We start from the raw sequence: 23,662 nt of genomic DNA, 5'->3' as shown, positions 1-23,662 counted from the left end.
AATTTAAAATTTTTTTAAAAAAAGGGGGAAGAAAAAAGAGATAACAAGCTATCCCATATTAAGATAATAGTAAATGTACTTACACTGAAGAACAATTTCTTTTTTTCCTCTTGTGTTAAAAATCAAAGTAAGAGGACCCGCTTCAGAGATGTTCTTTTCTAGGGAGCTCCAAAATGCTATTAAATTTCCTTTACTTTGTCACAGAGATGGCATTCCCCTTTCAACTTCCTCTTACTAAGTTCCCTCTCATACTTAATGAAATTAAGCGCAAGGTACGTTTAGAGCTCTATGTTTCAAAAGGAAGCCCTATGATCTCAGTCAGCTTCTTAGAGGGTGTGGCCAGAGCAAAACCACACTGTTCTCAAGAGAGCCTGGGGTAGGGGGAACATAGTTAGAGGAATGGGCTGCTGCATTTACTGTTTGGCAGTCGATACTCATGAACTTGATGGGCTGCCTGCTTCTCTGCTGGTCCCGTTTTGTTTTAGCACTCAGAGTTATCCATCCCTAGTCACAGGCATGCCACTGCAGGAATGGGCCATCCACCTCACAGGTAGTGGACAGCTTTTGGAAAGTGCTCAGCTCACAAGGCCACTCTTGATTGCACTCCCACCTCTCCATCCCACCATCTTCATGAGTGGCCTCCTGGCAGCCATGCTGGACATTGTCTCCCTAACCACAGTTGAGCTCACTTCAGGGGAGCACAGTGATAGAACCAAGGAGCGGAGTGAAGAAGATTTAGTCCCTTATCCATCCCGTTTTCACCCAGCTTGCTACCGTTATGCCTTCTCTGTAGAATTCTGGAGCATACTGTAGGTGAACAGTTAATCCATGTTGGTCCAGCTTACCTGTTTTGCATGGGTAGAACCTTATGGCACCTTACCTGGGCCTGCACTTTTATGTCTGCTGTTGGCTAGGGGCTTCTCTGTTGTCTTGGCTTGGGCTATCCTTGCAAGTTTTGCACTCAAGCCTGTGCAGCCTGAAAATATGGGGGGAGTTAATGCCCATGGGGTCACTCTTGACCAAATGGAGCTGGAAGCTGATGGATACTGCTTTCCCCTTTTGTCACCCAGGGGGGAGTTCCAAGAGACATTATCAAAACTCACTGAACAACATACCAAATGAGTGCATTTCATTACATGTAAATTGTATCTCAATTAAAAAAAAAAGCTCTCAGGCCAAGTCTGGGTCACTACAGACAGACAAAATAGGCATAACAAATCAAAATTTTGAATAGGTATATAGAGTATTAATGAGAATGGAAAAATTAAAATGGAATAAACAATGCTAAGTCACTTAAAATAGAATCAGGAAGCTGTTAAGGAAATGGGGCCCATGCACATTAGTGCCTCAGTTCTCAGAGCTGCTAATATGTTGCTAATCCTGCCTATCAAGGCTGAGCCATAACATTTTGCAACAACTATTATATGGACATATGTGGACTTAACCTCTTTGGAACCCCACTCCTATCCACCCCCACCCCACCCTCACCCCATCCTCATTTGCATATTGGAACTAATCAATCCCTGTTAACCTAGCCAGACATCCTTCATTTGCATGAAAAAATTACACTTTGTGGTTTTTGCCTTTATAAAGCCTGTCTTTCTTTGGTCACCATGGAGTATAGTTTGGGTTGCTCTTTGGATCCCTGTCTCTCTCCTTTTGTTCATATAAATGCTTTCTATTCTTACTACAGCCTGAACCTCTTCGTTGGTGAACACATATATGTTGACTCTAATGCTTTTTAAAAGTGACACTATTGCTGGCCCGTGTGGCTCTCTGGTTGAGCATGATCCAAGCACCAGGAGGTCACCCGTTTGATTCCCAATCAGGGCACATGCCAAAATTGTGGGCCCAATCCCCAGTGGGGGTTATGCAGGAGGAGACGACCAATCAATGTTCTATGGATGTTCTCTGTCATTGATGTTTCTCTCTCTCTCTCCTTTCCTCTCTCTAAAATCAATAAAGAAAAAAAATATTTTTAAAGTAACACTGTTAATTTATTTAGACAAACGTACTCTTAGAGTAATATTCTGCTGCCAAATAAATGACAAGAATTAAAATTATTCCTAGCAACCACCCCAGGAAGTACTATTATTGTCCCCTTTTATGGATGAGGGGCCCAGAAAGGAGAAAAAGGCCGTTTTTCCGAGTATTTGGATACCGAGCTGGGCAGGAAGAAACTCAGAGGCTTGGGGACCACGTGGGTTACCCACAGAGACAGCCAAGTTCCCCAGGCCGCTTCCCAGCGCCCTCCAGAGCCCGAGCGGCCGACGACGCAGGCCCTGTCGCCCGCGCTGGGGCGCAGAAGGCCCCGGCAGTGCCGGGAAACCGCTTTGGAAGCTCCGAGACCGGCCAAAGCAGACTTTTGCCACGCGGGAAGCAAAGGGTTGCCTCCACCATCAGTTGAATTTGGGCGCGGTCCCCAGGCCGGGCAACGAAGCTCCGCCCCTGTCGCGAAAGTAACTTCCCGGCAGGTCGCCCAGTGCCTCCCGCAGCCGGAAAAGACCCAGCCTCTGCCCCCCGCGCCCTGAAGTCCCCGCGGCCCGCCCCCTCCGGGTCGCGCTCCACTCCCTGCGGCCACAAGGTACCCCACCAGCGTCCTCTCCGGCCCCCGCCCCTCCCCCGGCGCACTCCTCCAGGGAGGAACAGCGCTCTGTCCGCCTCCCCACCCTTCCTCGGGGTCACCCCACCTCCTCGGGGACCAGGCACACCCCGGAACTGTGCTTCCCGGTCGCCCTCCTCCCCCGCGGTGACCAGGTGCCCCCACCCCCAGCCCCTCTCGGCGGGGCCTGACCCCCGGCCCCTCTAAAAAGAAGCAGTCTGTCGGGAAGCCGCTGAGCAACCTGAGTTTCGAATGTATAGTTCGGGGGCGAGAATGTCAACTGGAAACGTTTAGAGGAGTTTAAGAGAAAACGGCATTCCCAAAGGGGGAGGCCAGAGCAGTTACACGTGAAGGTGAAAAGGATTTTCCGACTGTCCCCACACCCGCCTGCAACTCAGAAAACACCTGTTCAGTGGAGCCAGAAGGAAATACAGAAAGGGAGCGAGGACCCTGGGAGAGGGGATCCTGAGGGACACCACTTGGTCCTTTGAAGCTCTCAGCACCGGATGGGAGCCCAGGGAGTGTCTAGAGCCTCCTCCCTCCCCCACTCTCGAATTAAAAATTGGAAATATCGAGGTCTAGGGTGGGTGGCTTGTCCACAGCCATACAACTGATTCTTGGCAGAGTCAGGTCTAGTGGCCCAGAACTTCATTTCCTAGGCATTTATAAATAATAAAGCACGTGAACAGCGTTTTACAAATATCCTGTGTGAGCTAAGAAATGCTGCACGATCGATATTGATATGCTCAATCTTCGTTTCCTCTTCTCCAGGCTCTTGGCAGCCTGCGTTCCCTGAGCCAACAGCAGTGCTACTGGGGAAGGACTCCTGGAAGCCCCAGGACTTGAACTATAAGCCCTGGGTCAATAGGGTTTAGGTAAGTGCGTGTGGAAAGAACTTGAGCCGAGGGAGAAAGTGCGTCTACCAGCCTTTACAGGTGTTTAGCTGGCCTGTGCAGTACAGGGGATGGGTCCGGTGGGGGCAGACCGGAGCGCTTTGAACTTGAGTGCGACTGGAGTGCTACAGGCAATAGGCTACAGTGGAGAACTGGAAATGCACCTGCAGGAAAACCAGGATTAGATTCATTAATCTAATATTAAGTTATATTAGCTGAGATCCTAGGACTCAAGGTATTAATCATTTAGAAGAAGAAAAAAACTTTTTTAATATTGCTGTTGAAAGGAAGGTTGTGAGGAGAAAGTATTCCGGTTCGGTAATAGAAGAACCTTTTCCCTGGTTGTATATGAATAATGAAAATGGTGCTTATGATGTGCTAAGCACTGTTCTAAGTGCTTCTCAAAAATTTATTTATTTACTCCTCATAACAAACCCAGGAGATTGTTACTATTTTTATCAGCATTTTAGAGATGTCGAGGCTGAGGCACAAAGATTGCCCCAGAAAGTAGGTTTGTGCTGAGGTAAGTGGTCTGGAATCAGAAGATTCAGGTCCCAGTGCTTCTACTCGCTTGCTGGTTGTGTGATTTTACCCTCTCTGAGCATCAGTTTTCTTATCTGTGAATGGATACTGTGATCCCTGCCTAAAAATGAGACAGAGAATGTGCAGCTGCCTTGTGAAGTGTGCATTGTAATGGAAAGTACTGTTGTTTAACTAGAGGAGGGATGCACTTCCAAGGCCAAATCCCAACTAAAAAGAAAGGATAAGCTTGGTTTGATTTGCAGAATGTAATGGGCTTGACATTCACAGGGAGGCAAAGATGGAGTGGTAGTTAAAATAGTGGGCTTTGGGGTCAGATGGAATCTGAGCCATGGTACTTGGCTCTGTGACCTAAGACAAGTCACTTAGCATTTCTGAAATGGAATGATCTCTGTAACGCTCATTTCACTCATCCATAAAATGAGCCTAATAATACATTCCTCATAAACCAGTTGTGAAGATTAAATGAGGTGCACTTAATATAGTGCCTATATATAGTGAGTGCTCAATAAAATGTAGATAGGGCTATTATTTTTTTCTTATTTTTCTTTCTCCTTGTCCTCTGTGTGTCTTAATTTCCCCCTAAAGACAGCCTCACCATGTGTGGGGGACTGATTGAGAAGTATGTGGCCGCCATGGTGTTGAGCGCAGCAGGAGATGCCTTGGGGTACTTCAATGGGAAGTGGGAGTTCCTCAGGAATGGGGAGAAGATTCACCAGCAGCTGGCCCAGCTTGGTGGCTTGGATACCATAGATGTGGAGAGGTGGAGAGTCAGCGATGACACGGTGATGCATTTGGCGACGGCAGAAGCTCTTGTGGAAGCTGGGAAAGTCTCAGACTTGAGTCGACTGTATTCCCTCCTTGCTAAGCATTACCAAGACTGCATGGAAGACATGGATGGCCGGGCTCCAGGTAAGGGCAGCCAGTGGAGGTCCTGGGCAAGTGAAGAATAAAACAAGCCCAAGGAAGTCATTAAAAATGTTGATTGAGATTTACATATCAAGGAGATAGTAGTTTTTATAATTGTGATAAAAATAGGAACAACCTAATTGTCTCATAAGTTATTTAATTATGGTGATATATTTATAGCCACTTAAAATTATACAGATAAATATTTTCAGATATGGAAAGATATTATATATTAATTAAAAGTTAAGTAGGCCCTGGCCAGTTTGGCTCAGCGGGTAGAGTGTCAGCCCGCAGTCCAGAGAGAACTGGGTTTGGTTCCCGGTAAGGGCACGTACCTTGGTTGCAGTTTGTCCCTGGCCCTGGTTGGGATTGTGTGGGTGGCAGCCAATTGATGTGTATCTCTCACATTGATGTTTCTCTCTCTTCCTCCTCTCTCCCTCTTGCTCTATCTGAAGATGAATGCAAAAATGTCCTCAGGTGAGGATAAAAAAAAAAGTTAAGTAGGTTACAAAACAGGATTATTTTATGAACCCACTGTTAATAAAGGATATAGGTATATCTGTTGGGAGAATTCTGGAAGAGTATACACAAAAATGTTGATAATTATATCTGGGTAATGAGAGTATTTATAGTTTCTTATTTTCTTTTTGCTTATTTGTATTTTCTAAGTTTTCTGTAATGAACAAGTATAAAGAAAACATTTTTTCTTTTTTAAAAAAAGAATGGAAAGTATCTTATAGAGGCTCCTTTTCTGTTTGTAGGTCAACTCACAAGTGGTTCTTGCCCACTTTGGGAAATTGTTACAGCCACTTGGGCCACCAGGTGATTTGAATGACCTTTTCCCTACTCCATCTGAGCTACCTCTCCTCTTGTATTTGTCAGCTTGAGCTACCATAACACAATACCACAGACAGGTGGCTTAAATAACATTTATTTTCTCACTATTCAGAGGCTAGGAGTCTGAGATCACGGTGTCAGCACATTTGATTTATTCTGAGGCCTTTCTCTTTAGCTTACAGACAACTTCCTTATATCTTTGTCCTCTCACAGTGCACATACCTGGTGTCTCTTTGTGTGTCCAGGTTTCTTCTTATAAGGATCCCTGTTAGATTGTAGTAGGGCCCACTCTAATGTTCTCGCTTTAACTTCATCACCTCTTTAAAGGTCCAGTCTTTAAATACAGTCACATTCTTAGGTACTAGGGGAAAGGGCTTCAACATATGAATTATAGGAGACACAATTCAGCTTGCAAGCTGATGAAAAGCACCTCCTGATGAAAATCCCACACACACACCCAGGGTCTCTGGTGACCCCAAAGACTGGCCTTAGAGGCCAGTCTGCTCATTCTTTCTTAACATCTGGTATCTCATCAGTTTGACAAGTGGAAAGTTTTCTTTGTCCATATAAACCTTCCACTACCTTGTTGTGAATAAACTGACCACAGGGGAACAATAATGCCACACCCCACAGTACATTACTGCCATTGCTTGATTCGTGTATGCATTCACAGTTCCTGGTAGGATAAGGTGAGGGACAGGCCTGATTACACGGCTCTCATATAGTGGGGAAAACCAAGGGCACATGTGGCCCAGAACCCATTGCTTTGTCCCTAAGCTTAGCACTCTTTTTTTTTTGACAGAACAATTTTCTTTTATTTAATTTATTTTTGTTACAGATGTTTCTCCTGTTTTCCCCATTGACACCCTCCTCCCCATCCTCCCCACCCCGTCCCCAGCTTTGTTGTCCGCGTCCATCGGTTATGCGTACATGCATATAAGTTCTGTGGTTTATCTCTACCCTCCCCTCTCCCTCTTCTGAGGGTTGTTAGTCTGTACCCTACTTCCACATCTCTGGGTCTACCCTGTTCCTCAGACTGTTATGTTCATTATATTCCACAAATAAGTGAGATCATGTGGTATTTGTCTTTTTTGCTTGGCTTGTTTCGCTTACAATAATACTCTCTAGGTCCCTCCATGTCCTCTCAAAGGATAAGAGATCTTTCTTTCTTAAAGCTGCATAGTACTCCATTGTATATATGTACCACAGCCTTTTTATCCATTCGTCTACTGATGGACACTTGGGTTGTTTTCCAGATCTTAGCTATTGTAAATAGTGCTGCTATGTACATGGGGGTACATATATTCTTTCTGATTGCTGTTTCAGGCTTCTTAGGGTAAGCCTAGCACTCTTCACTCTAGAACTGTGTCCTCTTTCTGACATTTGGAAATTCCAATGGCTAGGTTCTCATTAGGTTCTTTAAGGCCTTGGGTTTGGAGCATGAAGGTTTTGGTTTTTTTTTTTTAATCCTCACCCAAGGACATTTTTACATTAATCTTCAGAGTGAGGAAGAGAGAGAGAGAGAAACATCTACGTGAGAGAGACACATCAATCTGTTGCCACTCGCACAACCCCAATCGGGGTTGGGGACGAACTGCAATCGAGATACGTGCCCTTGGCCGGACCTGGGACCCTTTGGTCCGTGGGCGATTGATTCTCTTACTGCTGAGCCATACCAGCCAGGAGGGAGCATAAAGGTTTCGATGGAGCCACTAATGAGCTGGTTATGTGATTCGAGTAAGGTTTAACTTTTTTGAGTAAGTTTTATTAAACTCTGAGCCTTAGCTTACTCATTTAAAAAAGAGAATAATATGTTATACCTACCTTTTTGAGTTATTGTGATTTCTCATTAGTAACTGGCAAAGGCTCTCTATCTGAGTCTGCTTTTTTTTGTTATTAACCTAATCATTCTAAGAGTTTTATGTAAAGTAAGGCACGGTGTTGGCTTGATGTTTGGAGTTTGAGGGCATTCATCATCATATTTTTTTGGTTTTTCATTTCCATCAAAGAAACTTGGGAACACAGCTTGGTTCTTTCCTCCTACTGGAGCCTTTGCTTTGGTTACACTGACCCCTGCCTTTCCTGACTCTTCCCCAGGTGGTGCCTCCGTGCAGAATGCCATGCTGCTGAAGCCAGATGAAGCCGATGGCTGGAGGATTCCCTATAACAACCATGAGGGAGGCTGTGGGGCTGCCATGCGGGCCATGTGCATTGGTCTCAGGTTCCCTCACCTCAGCCAGCTGGACACACTGATCCAGGTGAGCATCGAGAGTGGCCGAATGACCCACCACCACCCCACTGGCTACCTGGGAGCCCTTGTGTCTGCTCTTTTTACAGCCTATGCTGTGAATGGCAAGCCTCCCCAGCAGTGGGGAAAAGGACTGATGGAGGTGCTACCAGAAGCTAAAAAGTACATTGTCCAATCAGGCTACTTTGTGGAGAAGAATCTTGAGCACTGGTAAGTTTGTAGGTGCATGCTCCTGCTAGAAAATGGTTGCATGTGTGTGCAAACATGCCTGTGTATGCCTAGATTTTTTAGATCATAGCAACCATCATGGTTCTTACCATCCAGTTTTATTGTCCAGTGCAGCCCGCCCCCTCCTTGCCCACCTGCTAAGGATTTCAAGTTCAGTTCCAGCAGTGGATGCCACCAGGTAGCCAAGTGAAGACCTCAGTGAGTAGTGAGCTGCAGTGCTTCCCCTATATATAGGGATCCTGTTCTGTATTCCCACTTTCTATGGTTTTTGTGGCTATCCTATACTGAGATGAACTTTCCTGTTCATCTCCAGGAACGTGGGTTTTTTTAGCGTTGTCTTGACACACAGTGTTGTGAAACCCTTGCTTAGAATGCCCCCAAAATTGTTTTTTTTGCTAGCTAATTAGTAGGTGTTAAAACCACACCTTCCCCTTTTTCTGTGTTACCTTCATTTTGCATTTCTCAGAACAAAAAGATCCAGAGGCTTTCTGCTGAAAACACCCATGCTCATGATATTCCAAAGTTCCCTTTTGGGCAAAAATAACAACTCTAACCCAGCTAGTGTGGCTCAGTAGACTGAGCATCATCCAATGAACTGAGAGGTCCTGGTTGGATTCCCAATCAGGGCACATGTGGGGCATGCAGGAGGCAGCTAACTAATGTTTCTCTCTCATTGGTGTTTCTACCTCTCGCCCCGTCTCCCTTTCTCTCTATCTAAAAAAATCAATAAGAATATATTTAAAAAAAAACACCCAACAACTCTATAAGGAGATAATGTGTTAATTAGTTTGACTGTAGTAATCATTTCACTATCTCTCTCTCTCTCTCTCTCTCTCTCTCTCTCTATATATATATATATATATATATATATATCAAATACATTATGTTGTACACCTTAAATATATATAATCATTATTAATAAAATAAGATGAAATATATAAGGACAGACTAAATAAAGTTTTCCCCTTGAAAGGTGATATTTGACATTATTCTCAACTCAGGAAAAACAAACCTTTAATTCTCACCTTTACCTTGCTATATATCTTTTTAATTTAACAACAAGTCTCAGTGCCTTGTTTATATCAATCTTCAATAAAAATTTATTGAATGACTGTACTTAGAGCTCACTTTGATTTTTTTATATCATTTATGATAATACAAGAAGTTGAAGTCATCTTAGAATTTTCCCTGTTCACACATCCATCTGGTACCTTTCCTTATGGTTATCAACTTTTTCTAAAAATTATTTTTGTTACAGATATTTTTCCTTTTTTCCCCATTGACAACCTTCTCCCCATCCCTCCTACCCATCTCCAGCTTTGTTGTCCATGTCCATCAGTTATGCGTACATGCATACGTACATGCATACATGTTGTGCTGTATGAGCACTCTATATATTTTGGAAATTAACTCCTTATCTGATGTATCTTTGGCAGTTATGCTCTCTCATACAGTGGGTTTATATGTGGTTTATATCTTCCCTCCTCCCCCTCCCCCTCGTCTAAGGGTTGTCAGTGTGCACCCTGCTTTCATGTCTCTGGGTCTACCCTATTCCTCAGACTGTTATGTTCATTATATTCCACAAATAAGTGAGATCATGTGATATTTGTCTTTCTCTGCTTGACTTGTTTCACTTAGAATAATACTCTCCAGGTCCCTCCAGGTCCTCTCAAAGGATAAGAGATCTTTCTTACAGCTGCATAGTACTCCATTGTATATATGTACCACAGCTTTTTTATCCATTTGTCTACTGATGGACACTTGGACTATTTCCAGATCTTAGCTATTATAAATAGTGCTGCTATGAACATGGGGGTACATATCTGATTGGTGTTTCAGGCTTCTTAGGGTATATTCCTAGAAGTGGGATTACTGGATCAAATGGCAATTCAATTTTTAATTTTTTAGGTAACACCATAGTATTTTCCATAGTGGCTGTACCAGTCTGCATTCCCACAAGCAGTGCACTAGAGTCCCCTTTTCTCCACACCCTCGCCAACACTTGTTTGATGATTTGTTGATGGTGGCCATTCTGACAGATGTGAGGTGATACCTCATTGTTGTTTTAATTTGCTTCTCTCTGATAATTAGTGATGTTGAGCATTTCTTCATGTCTCTTAGCTATTTGTATGTCCTGTTTGGAGAGGTGTCTATTTAGTTCCTCTGCCTATTTTTTTTTTTTTTTTTTTAATCCTCACCCGAGGACATTTTTCCATTTTTTGTTCAGATAGAGCGGGAGGGAGAGAGAGGAAGAGAGAGGGAGAGAAACATCGATGTGAAGGGACACATCGAGTGGCTGCCACCCGCACGACCAACCAGGGCCGGGGACAAACTGCAACCGAGGTACATGCCCTTAGCGGGAACCGAACCCGGGTCTCTCTGTACCGCAGGCCGACACTCCAACCGCTGAGCCAAACCGGCCACGGCCCTCTGCCTATTTTTTAATTGGATTCTTTGTCTTCCTTTTGTTGTGCTGTATGAGCACTCTATATATTTTGGAAATTAACTCTTTATCTGATGTATCATTGGCAGTTATGCTCTCCCACACAGTGGGTTCTGTTTCCATTTTGATGGTTGTTTCTTTTGCCGTGCAGAAGCTTTTTATTTTGATGTAGTCCTATGTGTTCATTTTCTCCTTTGTTTCTGTTGCCTTAGGTGATGTATCAGTGAAAATTCTGCTGCGTATGATGTCCGAAATTTTGTTGCCTACATTTTCTTCTAGGATTTTTATGGATTCACAAGTCACATTTTGAGTTTATCCATTTTGAGTTTATTCTTGTGTATGGTATAAATTAATGGTCTAGTTTCATTTTTTTTGTATGAAGCTGTCCAATTTTACAACACCATTTATTAAAGAGGCTGACTTTATTGTATGCTCTTGCCACCTTTGTCAAATATTAATTGAGCATAATGTCTTGGCTCAATTTCCAGGTTCTCTGTCCTCTTCCACTGGTCTATATGCCTGTTCTTGTGCCAGTACCATGCTGTTTTGATACAATAGCTTTATAGTATAACCTGATATTTGGTATTGTGATCCCACCTACTGTATCCTTCTTTTTCAAGATTGCTGTGGCTATTTGGGGTCTATTTTGGTTCCACATGGACTTTTGAAATATTTGTTCTAGTTCTTTGAAATATGTTGTTGGTATTTTGATGGGGATTGCATTGAATCTATAGATTGCTTTGGGTTATATGGACATTTTAATGATGTGAATTCTTCCAATCTATGAACAAGGTATGTGCTTCCAGTTTTTTATCTTTCTCTATTTTTTTTTCAATGTCCTGTAGTTTTCTGAAAATAGGTCCTGTACTTCTTTGGTTAAATTTATTCCTAGGTATCTTAAATTTTTTTTGCTGCAATGGTAAATGGGATTGTTTCTTTAGTTTCTCTTTCTGTGAGTTCATCATTGGTGTATAAGAATGCCGTTAATTTCTTGAAATTAATTTTGTGCCCTGCTACTTTACCAAATTCATTTATGAAGTCTAGTAGATTTTTGATGGAGTCTTTGGGGTTTTCTATGTATAATATCATGTCATCTGCAAATAATGACAGTTTTACTTCCTCCTTTCCACTTTGGATCCCTTTTATTTTTTCTTCCTGTCTGATTGCTGTGGCTGACTTCTAGTACTATGTTAATTAAGAGTGGCAAAAGTTCCTGTTCTTAAGGGAAATGCTTTTAGTTTTTGCCCATTGAGTATGATGTTGGGTGTAGGTCTTTCATATATGGCCTTTATTATGTTGAGATATGATCCCTCTATCTACACATTGCAGAGTGTTTTTATCAGAAATGTGTGCTGGCCCTGGCCAGTTTGGCTCAGCGGTTAGAGCGACGGCCTGCGGTCCAGAGAGACCCGGGTTCGGTTCCCGCTAAGGGCACGTACTTCGGTTGCAGTTTGTCCCCGGCCCTGGTTGGTCGTGCGGGTGGCAGCCACTCGATGTGTCCCTTCACGTCGATGTTTCTCTCTCTCTCTCCCTTCCTCTCTCTCTCTCCCCTTCTATCTGTACAAAAAATGGAAAAATATCCTCGGGTGAGGATAAAAAAAAAAAAAAGAAAGAAATGTGTGCTGGATTGTCAAATGCTTTTTCAGCGTCTATTGATATGATCATGTGGTTTTTATCTTTCATTTTGTTTATGTGGTGTATTACATTTGTAGATTTGCGACTATTGTACCAGCTTTGCATCCCTGGGATGAATCCCACTTGGTCATGGTGAATAATTTTTTTGATGTATTGCTGAATCCGATTTGCTAGTACGTATTTTGTTCAGGATTTTGGTATCTATGTTCATCAGAGATATTGGCCTGTAGTTTTCTTTCATTGTAGTGTCTTTTTCTGGTTTTGGAATTAGAATTATGCTGGCCTTATAAAACTTGTTAGGAAGTCTTCCTTCTTCTTGAATTTTTTGAAATAGTTTGAGGAGAATGGGTGTTAGTTCTTTGAATGTTCGGTGAAGCTCCCTGGTGAAGCCGTCCAGGCCTGGGCTTTTGTTTGCTGGGAGAGTCTTTATTATATCTTCAATTTTCTTAGTTGTTATTGGTCTGTTCAAGTTTTCTATCTCTTCCCGGTCCAGTTTTGGGAGACTATGTGTTTCTAGAAATTTGTCCATTTTATATAGAATGTCGAATTTGTTTCCATATGTAATAGTTCATAGTATTTGTTAACAATCCTTTGTATTTCTGTGGTGTCAGTAGTTACTTCTCCTCTTTTATTTCTGATTTTGTGTATTTGGGTTCTCTCTCTTTATTTCTTGGTGAGTCCAGCTAAGGGTCCATTAATCTTTTTGAAAAACCAGCTCTTTGTTTCATTAATTCTTTGAATTGTTTTTTTCGCGTCTATGTCATTTATTTCTGCTCTCATGTTTACTTTTTCCTTCCTTCTACTTGCTCTGGGGTTTTCTTTCTATTTGCTTTCTAATTCTTTAAGCTGTGAGATTAGATAGTCAATTAGAAATTTTCTTGTTTCTTGAGGTAGGCCTATAGTGCTATGAACTTCCCTCTTAGAACTGCTTTTGCTGCATCTCATAGATTTTGTGTTGTTGTGTGCTCATTTTCATTGGTTTCCAGGAAGTTTTAATTTCTTCCTTGATCTCCTTGGTAACCCATTCATTTTTTAATAATATGCTCTTTAGCCTCCATGTATTCAAATGCCTTTGCATGTTCTTGTTGCAATTGATTTCTAGTTGCATGCCATTGTGATCTGAGAAGATGCTTGATATGATTTTAATCTTCTTGAACTTGTAGAGACTTAGTTTGTGTCCTAACATGTGGTCTATCTCTGAGAATATCCCATGTGCACTTGAGAAGAATGTGAATTCTGTAGTTTTGGGGTGTAATCCTTTGTAGATATCTATTAAATCCATGTGGTCTAGTGCTTCATTTAGAGTTTGTGTTTCCTTGTTAATTTTTTGTCTAGAGGATCTATCCAGTGATGTCAGCGGGGTGTTGAAGTCCCCTGCTATGATTGTATTGCTGTTGATTTCTCCTTTGAAGTCCTCCAGAAGATTTTTAATATATGTTTGTACTCCTATATTGGGTGCATATTTGTTTACCAAACTTATCTTCCTAATTGATAGATCCTTTCAATAATATGTAGTGACTTCCTTTGTCTCTAGTTATGGCCTTCATTTTGAAATCTATTATATCAGACATGAGTATTGCTACACCAGCTTTTTTTTCCTTTCTGTTTGCTTGGAAGATTTTTTCCCATCCCTTCACTTTCAACCTATATGAGTCTTTTGTTGTGAGGAGGGTCTCTTGTAAACAACATATATATGAGTCATGCTTTCTTATCCAGTCAGCTACTCTGTGTGTTTTTATTGGAGCATTCAATCCATTTACATTTAAGGTGATTATTGATATGTACTTATTTATTGCCATTTTTGTTTAGTGTGGTTATATTTTTCTTCCTATTTCTTCTACTAATTACAGCAGTTCTTTTAACATTTCTTACAGTGCTGTTTGGTGCTAATGTATTCCCTTAGCCTTTTTTTGTCTGGGAAGCTCTTTATTTGACCTTCTATTTTTAATGATAGCCTTGTTGGATAGAGTAGTCTTGGATTCAGATTCCTGTTTTTCATGACCTTGACTACTTCATGCCATTCCCTTCTGGCTTGTAGTGTTTCTGTTGAGAAGTCAGCTGAGAGCCTTATGGGGCTTCCTTTGTAGATAACCTGTTGCTTATCTCTTGCTGCCTTTAGGATTCTCTCTTTGTCTTTAATTTTTGGCATTTTAATTACTGTGTGTCTTAGTGTAGGCCTGTTTGTGTTCTTCTTACTTGGGGCTCTCTGTGCTTCTTGAACTTGAATGCCTTCTTTCTTCACCAAATTAGGAAAGTTTTCTGTCACTATTTCTTCAAATATATTCTCTAACCCTTGCCCTTTTTCTTCTTCGGGGACTCCTACGATGCGAATATTATTACGTTTCCAGTTGTCCCACAGTTCTCTTAAGCTGTCTTCCTGTTTTTTAATTGTTTTTTTCCTTTTGGTTTTTTGATTAGTTGATTTTTTTCTACCCTGTCTTCTCACTCACTGATCTGGTCCTCAGCTTCCTCTAGTCTGCTGTTTAGTCCTTCCAATGTGTTCTTTATTTCTTCTATGTCATTCTTCATTTTTTCTTGGTGGTTTTTCACTTCCAATTGGTTGATTTTCAATGTTTCTATGTCTTTACTTATGGTGTTGATGTCCTTACTCATGCTGTTGAGCTTTCTCAAGATCATGGCTCTGACTTCTACCTCTGATAATTTGCTTAGCTGCATTTCATTTATCTCATCTTTGGTAGAGGTCTCTGTTCTTTCATTTGGGATTTGTTTCTTTGTTTCACCATTTTGGCTATCTCAGTGGGTTTTGGAGCCTGCCAGATTTTCCCTGTGGGTGTTGGTGTTCTGCTCTTTGTGGCTCCCTCTACTGAGTTTGGATGAGGACGCACGTTAAACACCACTGTCAAGTCTTACTTTCCTGGGTAGATTTGCAAGCCCAGGAACGGTTCAAGTATCCTCTAGCTCTGTGCCTGGAGGCTATTAATCATGGTTACTTAAAGAGCCTTGGTTTCTCGGTTGAGTGAAACACTGCCTCAGGTATTCCGTGTAAGAGGATTTCCTGAGGGTGGGGCAGATGCTGGTTGTTAATGAGCCTCAATTTGCATTTCAGTGGCCCACCTGAGTGGGGTTTACTCTACAAGGGAAGGGTCACTGCTTCTCCCCAGAGCCCCGGAGCCCTGGGAAGGAGTAAGATGGCCACCATCCTGCGTGGCTGCAACTCAGCAAAAGCTCTGAGCATCCTCCAAATCCTAGTGTCCCCACACAGTTCCAGTCCTGTTCGCCCTCCCTCTGCCAGAGCCCAAGATGAGTGGCTGTGGCTATTTTAGCACTCTGTCCTGGCCTTCTGTGCTGTGGAGCGGGCTTGGAATTTTAACCCCAAGGGCGCTGCTCACAGCTAAGACCGCTGCTGTCCGTGGGTTCCCAGCCCCCCTCTTGTGCCTCCGCAGTCTTACCATGATCGATTCAGTGTCCATGGTTATGTGGTCCTCGCAAGCTGCTTTTCTGTTGCTTTTTCCAGATGATTTGACTTTATTTTAGTTGTAATTCCAGTTTGGTCCTGAGAGATGGTCTGTGTAGCTTCCATTCACTCTGCCGCCATTTTGGAATCAGTTATCAACTTTATTTTCTCAACTGACTGTAGATATTTTTTCTTTCTACAGGTCCTACTTCCAAGACCAATGGGAGAAGTACCTAAAACTTAGAGGGATTTTGGATGGCAAGTCAGCCCCAATCTTTCCCAATCCCTATGATGTGAAGGAGAGGGATCAGTTCTACACCTCTGTGAGCTACTCTGGCTGGGGTGGCAGCAGTGGACACGATGCCCCCATGATTGCCTATGATGCCGTCCTGGCTGCAGGAGACTCCTGGAAGGAGCTTGCCCACCGAGCCTTTTTCCATGGTGGAGACAGTGATTCTACGGCTGCCATTGCTGGCTGCTGGTGGGGAGTGATGCATGGTTTTAAAGGAGTGAGTCCCTCTAACTATGAGAAACTAGAATACAGAAACAGGCTGGAAGAAATAGCTAGGGCTTTATATTCTCTTGGGTCAAAGGAAGATCCTGTAATTGCCCGTTAAGGAGAGATGATGTTCATTTCTGGTGGTTTTTTCTCTTGTGTAGTCCCTTTTCTGCTGAGCTCTTTTTTTTTTTTTTTTTTCACTTTTTCCAAAGTTTAGAGTCATAACCTGTACTCAGGGAATTTTGAGATAACAAGTCCCTTGGGCACCTGAACCTTAATCTTCCCAGGTTCATTCTGTTCCCCTGAATCTATCTGTTTTCCTATCCTGAAGAGTCTTTATCTCAGTTGATGGGGTCGGCATCTCCCAAGCTAGAAATCTCATAGCCTCCTATTTGAGTCTTTGTTTTCATCAGCTAATCCTTCACTGAATTTTTACTGTTGTTTCTGGTTGGGTTCCCCCAAAAGTGGACTCTGAGACAAGGATTTGAGTATAAGTAGTTTAATTGAGAAGTGATTCCATTGAGCACTGGTAGGATCATGGGGAAGTGAGTCAGGGAAGGGAGAGGTGGACAGTGTAAGGTGTGGTAATGAACAGGTTACTACGGTCAACAACTGGGACCCAGTCCACCTGGATCCTCTTTGTAAGGCATTCCTCATGGTTGTCCTGAGGGACAAGCAAACCTGGGGTATTTACCCATCTACTTCCATCTGACATTGGTGGTCCTCACTACTAAGTCCCTGGTGCTTCTTTTTTTTTTTTTTTTTTTTAATTTTTTCTTTATTGAGTTTAGAGAGAGAGGAAGGGAGAGGGAGAGGGAGATCAAAACATCAATGAGAGGGAAGATCGATTGGCTGCCTCCTGTATGCCCCGTACTGGGGATTGGGCCCACAACCGGGGCATGTGCCCTGACTGGGAATTGAACTGGTGACCTCTTGGTGCATGGGTCAATGCTTAACCACTAAGCCACACCAGCCAGTCCCTGGTGCTTTTTAGCCTGCCTCCTGTGCAAGCCAAACACCAACATCTTCAGGTAACGTCTCAGAGATGCTTGCAGTGGCAGGCTGCAAGGTGCATGAACCGTGAGCAGCAGTAGGTGTAGGGTTCCAACAGAATTTGCTAGACGATTCTGTCTCCTAAATATCCTTCAAATCTATCACCTCTTTTACCTTTTTGCACCAAGTATTTTTCACTTGGATTTCTGCAATCCAAGCTACTCTAGTCTAGGGGGATGCTGCTCCTGGGCATGGTGCTTAACATGTTATTAGATTGTTGTTGCCTATTTCTTTGTCTTTATTCTCCACTAGACAGAACCTAGCACACAGAAAATATGTAATCAGTATATATTAAATGAATGTTATTAATTAGCCTTCTATGTCCTAGTCTTGCCTTCTTCATTGCCCTCCAGAGTTATATTTACAAATAACAAATTGGTCATGCTGAACTTCTAATCACGTTCAATGAATACATCACCCCCTCTCTTCATTTCTGATGCTCTTTCCTCTCTGTTTTTACCTGGTAAGTTTGTACTTATCCTTCAAGCCCCAGCTCAGGGAAGACTTTCTAAGTGAAAACTGCAAACCTGCTCCAATTATTCAGGCACAATCCTTGCTGGTTTTCACAGCCAGAAATTGTGGAGACTTCTCTTCCTGGCACTGGGACCCCTCGTTCCTCAGGGGGCACCCCTGTAGCTGAGGTATTTCTCCCAATTTTTATTTTTATCCACCACACATGGGTATGAGCCCAGCCGGATTTGCATTCTGTCCCTCCTACCAGTTTCTGTGGCGCTTCTTCTACATATCCTTCGATATATTGACTTCCATTCAGCTAGATTTCAGGAGGTTCTAATTCTGAATGATGGTTTTTCTGTAGTTTAGTTGTAATTTTGATGTGGTTGTGGGAGGATGCAAGTTACCTACACTGCCACCTCAACAAGAAGCCCCTTTCCGAAGTGAGAAAAGCCTGCATTTGCAAGGCTCCGCACTCGAATTCTGTCAGCATTGACCCAACAGCAGACCTGAGATGCTTAAATCTTACAATATAGAAAAGGACAGATGAGTATATTTTAACAAGTGGAATGTGAGGCATGTCTTGTTTTGTAACTGGTTTGGCGAATGGTCTGCATGAGAAGAAAACATGAAATGGTGTTATTTGCCTCGTGCATCCTGTTTTGAAGCTGCTTTTCCTGTCTCTCAGCCAACTTGGGCAGATCACACAGATTTTTGGTCTTGGGGTTGGGGTGGGGGAGTATTAAAAATGCAATCCAATTCATCCCAGTCTAGTTTTTATTTATTTTATTTTTAAACAATTAAAAAAAAACATTTTTTTTCTTTATTGATTTTAGGAAGAGAGGAAAGGAGAAGGGGGAGAGAGTTAGAAACATTGATGTGAGAGAGACACATCAATTGGTTGCTTCCTGCAAAACCCTGACTAGGGCCAGGGACCGAACTGCAACTGAGGTACGTGCCCTTGACCAGAATTGAGCCCGAGACTTTTTGGCCTGTGGGCTGATGCTCTAACCGGTGAGCCAAACTGGCCAGAGCAGTTTGTTTTTTTTTGTAATCTCAGCTTTATTGAGGTATAATTGACATACAAAACTTGTAAGATATATAAATGTGTATGTGTGGAAGGATCTCCTCCATCTAATTAATGAACACTCTTATCTCCTCACATATTTATCTTTTGTGTGTGTGTTTGAGAACATTTAAGTTCTACTCTCTTAGTAAATTTCAATTATACAATACAATGTTATCCATTATAGTCACCATGTTTAAGTCAAATCCTTATACCTTATTTATCTTATACATGAAAGTTTGTACCCCTTTGCCAACCTTTTCCTATCCCCCCACCCCCAGCCCCTGGCAAAAACTTTTCTACTCCTATCTATCGATGAGTGTGATTTTTTAAAATTCCAAATATAAATGATACAGTGCAGTATTTGTCTTTCTTGTCTGGCTTATTTCACTTAGTGTTATGCCCTCAAGGTCCATCCATGTTGTTGAAAATGGCAGGATTTTCTTCTTTCTCATGACTGAATTAGATAGATAGATAGATAGATAGATAGATAGATAGATAGATAGATATAGATACACACACGTAATGGGGTATATATATTTATATCTATGCATACACATATATGTGAATGGATAAATAAAATGTGGGATTATTTTATATATCTGTTCACCTGTTGAAAACACTTAGGATGTCTCCATATCTTGACTGTTGTGCATAATGCTACAAGGAACATGGGGTGCAGACAGCTCTCCAATATCCTGTTTTCATTTCATTTGGATATACACCCAGAAGTGGGAATCCCAGTCCAGTGTCATCAATCCTAAAACTTTAATGTCATGCCCTTCTTTCTCCTCACCGTCAATCCTGGGCCCAAGAGACTTAGAGGAGAAATGGGGACATGGATGCCTCTTTTATTCCTCCCCTCCCTCTTCTGGGGCTCCTTGCTCCTCTCTGTGTTGCCCTGAGACCAGCCTCATGGGTGAAAGGCTCAAACCAGCTGTCTTCTGAGGAGTCCACTCAACATGCGGGAAACTCATCCTTCCTGGTCACAGCGACCCTATCTGCCGCTGTTTTTACATCTCCCACACCCTGCTCACATAGGCCCTGAGGACAGATCAGGCTGCCCAGCAGACGGCTAACTTGGAAATAGATGTCACTATCATGTCACTATCATTCATGTGGTCACCCTCAATCTCAGCTGATAGACCCTCCCTCAGTTGGCTTGTGAAGGGGGTAAGGAAGAGTACCACCTTCTCTCCCCCCTCAGGAAGGGAAGGGAACCCTCCCCCCCAAAACTATGACTCATGACTTTTCCTACAAATCCCTGGTTTTCAGCTGGTGGAGGTGCACCTGTTGAAGGGAGGTCTGATCACAGAGCAGTTCTGCTACCTCCTAGTATGTCCTACAGCAATTTGAATTAAGAATTAACAGAAGACTAGTGGTTTTAGCATGCATACATTTTCTGAGGAACCCTCTGGAATGGCTGAGTCCTTGGCCCAGCCCCAGAGACTCTCATCAGTGTGTCTGGGGTGGGTCCAGCAATCTATCCCAAGTTCCTGGGTGATTCTGAGGCAGTGGGTTCTGAGTGGGACCATTCCAGCCCCACTCGGAGAGCACCATAGTAGATGATGAATGTGAAAGGGACAGTGCTCTCTAAATGTCAGCTGTATTAATGCCACCCATAAGGTGTGGCTGGGATAATTGGCCTAATGTCCCAGCTCTGGCCTTGATGAACGAGCTCTGGCCTTGTTGTGGGTGGCCATTGTGGAGAACAGAGTTAGCATGACTGACTCCATCTTGAGTTTGAACCTTATTGTCTGAAAACATAAGTCTGGGCTGACAGCCAAATTGTGGGCTGCTAGCCAAGGAGGCAACCAACAGGTGCAAGTGATAAGGATGACTAGGCACCTATGAGAACTTAGCCAGATATTTTGATTCAGGACTTGGAGGACTAGTCTAAGAAGACCACAGGCAAATCTAACAAGTGCAGAAGAAGGGGCACACCTCCATAAGAAGGATAAAAATGAAACTAGAACCGCGACACTTGCTATTCGCCCTCTTGTGAATGAGCCAAGCTGACTGCTCGTGTGTCTGGCTTGGTGGCTATTGAATATTCCTGGGCCTTGCTGTCTCAAGTTGGTCTGGCAGTCTTCCTTGCAAGGCATGAACCACCTGGACACCGAGGCTTCTGCGACTCTGAGTGACCAGTGGTCACTGCTCTGCAAATAGCCCGGACCAGAGGATATTTGTGACACTTGAACTTTCACTTCATTAACCCCCAATACGTGTGTGTGCGCGTGTGTGTGTGTGTATGCTGATGTGTCTATAATTTGGATTAAACCTGCAAGTAATAAAAGCTAAGTTGACAGCATGGTCACCTGTGTTGGCTCACTGTTGTTATTGGTGTCAGGAACCTAGAGTGCCAAAGTGACCACGTAGGGTCCTGGCCATGCATAGGCATCCCTGATACTATCTGGGGGTCAAGACATTAAGTGACTTATAGGAAAGACTGTACTCACAGCCAGATGCTCTCGACCACCATGAAAATGCCACCCTCAGCCTCCTGCTGTGAGGAACCTAATCTTTTGACGGTCTCAGTTGCTACCTTTCTGGATCTTCCCTTGGTTTTTGTGCTGAGTCTGACCCCATCTAATGACTGAGCAGGATGGAGTTGCTAATACTGACTCATTCCCGTTATGACACCGGACTGTTGTAATTGGACACTTCAGCTTGAAGATTCCCCATTGCCCTGGCTGGAACATTCTAGGCAATCCAAGACTCTTTCTGTGTAATTTTCTCTCTTTCTCCCTCTCCTTCACAGGTGTCAGGCCTGCATCATGGTCTACAGGCTCTCTCTGCCTTCTTTGCTTCCCTTATTCTTCACAAGTGCTATCCCCAATAATTCTCTTGCACACCTAGTTCCATCTTGGCATCTTCTACTCTGAGGACCTGAACTAATACACCTGACTTGGTCTCTGACATCAGAACAGCCTTCAGCAGTGCCCTAGTTATTGCTACGCTCCTTCCTGGTGGCAGCAACGTTTGATCAGTGGGATCATATGCACGAGGAGAAGTAAGGGCTGGCCCCTCCAAAGTCATTTTATCCTCGCTTTCTGCAGGCCCGGCACAGCCACGTTGGCATGATACCAATGCCTCTTCAGGGATTGTTGTTGTCTGGTGCAGTGGTTCAGAACATGGTTCATTCCCTTCTCAGAGCTATTGACCAGAAAGTTAGATACTGGCCTTGCTGGTGTGTTCTCAGCCTCACAGCAATTTGTTGCAATTTAAGGAGCTGGGAAAGTACCCTGCCATTCCCCTTCTCTTGACATGCCTAGACTTGCTCCCTGTGGTTTCTGCCACTCCTTTGAGTGGAAGAGGCCACAAGGTACACTGGAAATGCCCTGGCTCCAGGCCAGCTCTGCTACTTCTAGCAACAGGGTCTCTATAAACTCATTTTCTCTCTCTACTATTTGATTTCGTTATTTGTGAATTCAAATAGTTGAACATCTCTTTCTAGAGGTTGGATGTCACTTCTAGCCCTGAGACTCTCTGAAAGGCTAGTGCTTCCCGGAGGTAAACTTCATCTTCTTCCATTCTGCCCATTAAATGTATACCAAACGTGTAGTATTACCTGAGCTGTGTAGTAGACACTGGTGATTCAAAAGTGTAAAAAGAAGGTCTTTGCCCTCAAATTGCTCAGAGTCTTCCTAGGAGACAAACATGTCCAGAGATAATTTCAGTACAATGAGGGTTTTGTAATCACCAGAAGATGAAAGACTTCTGCTTTGTGTTTTTACTAACATTTTATAATAGGAAGTGGGAGAGGTGAAGGAAATAGTTTCTGATGATGTTTGGCCCAGAGGAAGGACAATGTGTTTCATTCCCGCTTTAAAAAAAAAAGAAAAGGAAAATGAAAAGTGTATTTATTTTTCTTGAGAAGAAGAAACTGAAAACTGTGGAGGTTAAATCATTAGGGGGAGTTTTTCTTTCTTATACAGGTCATGAGGCTAGTTAATAATTAATGAGACCCACATGGGTGTTTGGTGTTCAAAACTGTGAGAGGCTGGGTTATGTGATGTGTTTGGCATTGGGGTCGGCTTCACCCCAGCTCCGAGACTTTCGGCTCAGCCATGCACCCAGGCCTCTGGAAGAGAGGTTTCTTCTGGTCGTGGGGGCTTCTTTTGTGGTCCGTCGTTGGAAATGCAGGTAAATCGGGAGCTCTGGCCTTGGGTGGAATGATTCTGTTTCTCAGACCATTACCTATACAGTGCTAACCTTTGGAAAGCCCCCTAAAAGCCCTCTCTCCTGAGATGAATTTGCAAGGTGGAGAAAAAGCCCAGTCATTGTAATGGCGATGATATCATCAGGCATTTTCTCCAAACAGAGAAAAACTGAACTTCCCCTAGTTTTCATTCTTCTAAAACCCTCATTACTCCTTTTACCTTACACAAGTCAGGATGATTATAGGAAAATGAAATTTGATTAATTCCCAAAAGTGATTCATTTTCACCTGATAAATATTCACTGTCCCTAGATATAAAGTTTTAGAACTAACGATTTTGTCACTGAGCCTGTTAGACGTCCTTTTTAATATTGCTGACCCAACTCACATTCAGGTTTATTATCCCTCATAGCAGGACTCATAACTAGCCCCAACTGTGGGTGCCAGTTAAGACAACTTCTCGAAGATGTCATATGTATGTCTTCTACCTTTCCCATGCGTACTTAGTACAGCAAATCGAAACCCTCCTGCTGCTTTGACTAGGGAAGATCCTTGCCTGCCCCCAGCAGTGACACTACCCTTAGAAAGCTCCCCTCCCCAGTCCCCAAGAGCAGACAGCTTTTCTGTCATGTTTACAAGACATGTAATTCTCATTCTCCAGCTTTAGACTGTGGCATTC

General features: G+C 43.0%; 2 protein-coding genes across 2 annotated transcripts in view; one reads left to right on the top strand and one right to left on the bottom strand.

Moving 5' to 3' along the window:
- Positions 1–229, bottom strand: part of CD80 (CD80 molecule) — a 53,212-nt gene extending 52,983 nt beyond the window's left edge. Inside the window, exon 1 of the mRNA XM_036243656.1 lies at positions 84–229. The gene's annotated coding sequence lies outside the window, so the exon portion shown is untranslated. The remainder of the gene's footprint in view (positions 1–83) is intronic.
- Positions 230–2,488: 2,259 nt separating this feature from the next.
- Positions 2,489–16,995, top strand: ADPRH (ADP-ribosylarginine hydrolase). The gene is made up of 5 exons (XM_036242819.1): positions 2,489–2,584; positions 3,374–3,477; positions 4,624–4,947; positions 7,879–8,239; positions 15,953–16,995. The coding sequence occupies exons 3-5, from the start codon at positions 4,635–4,637 to the stop codon at positions 16,365–16,367; spliced, it is 1,089 nt and encodes a 362-aa protein (XP_036098712.1). The 5' UTR covers positions 2,489–2,584; positions 3,374–3,477; positions 4,624–4,634; the 3' UTR covers positions 16,368–16,995.
- The last annotated feature ends 6,667 nt before the right edge of the window (positions 16,996–23,662 follow it).

Source organism: Molossus molossus, unplaced genomic scaffold (genome assembly GCF_014108415.1).
Source record: "Molossus molossus isolate mMolMol1 unplaced genomic scaffold, mMolMol1.p scaffold_m16_p_5, whole genome shotgun sequence".
In the NCBI taxonomy this organism is placed as follows: Eukaryota; Metazoa; Chordata; class Mammalia; order Chiroptera; family Molossidae; genus Molossus; species Molossus molossus.
Note: the sequence above shows the minus strand (reverse complement) of the source record. Positions and strands in the feature narration are given on the sequence as shown.

Coding starts and splice junctions, on each gene's coding strand:
- ADPRH (XM_036242819.1), top strand. CDS start 4,635: ATGTGTGGGGGACTGATTGAGAAGTATGTGGCCGCCATGGTGTTGAGC. Junction 4,948..7,878: donor CATGGATGGCCGGGCTCCAG/GTAAGGGCAGCC, acceptor ACTCTTCCCCAG/GTGGTGCCTCCGTGCAGAAT. Junction 8,240..15,952: donor GAGAAGAATCTTGAGCACTG/GTAAGTTTGTAG, acceptor TTCTTTCTACAG/GTCCTACTTCCAAGACCAAT.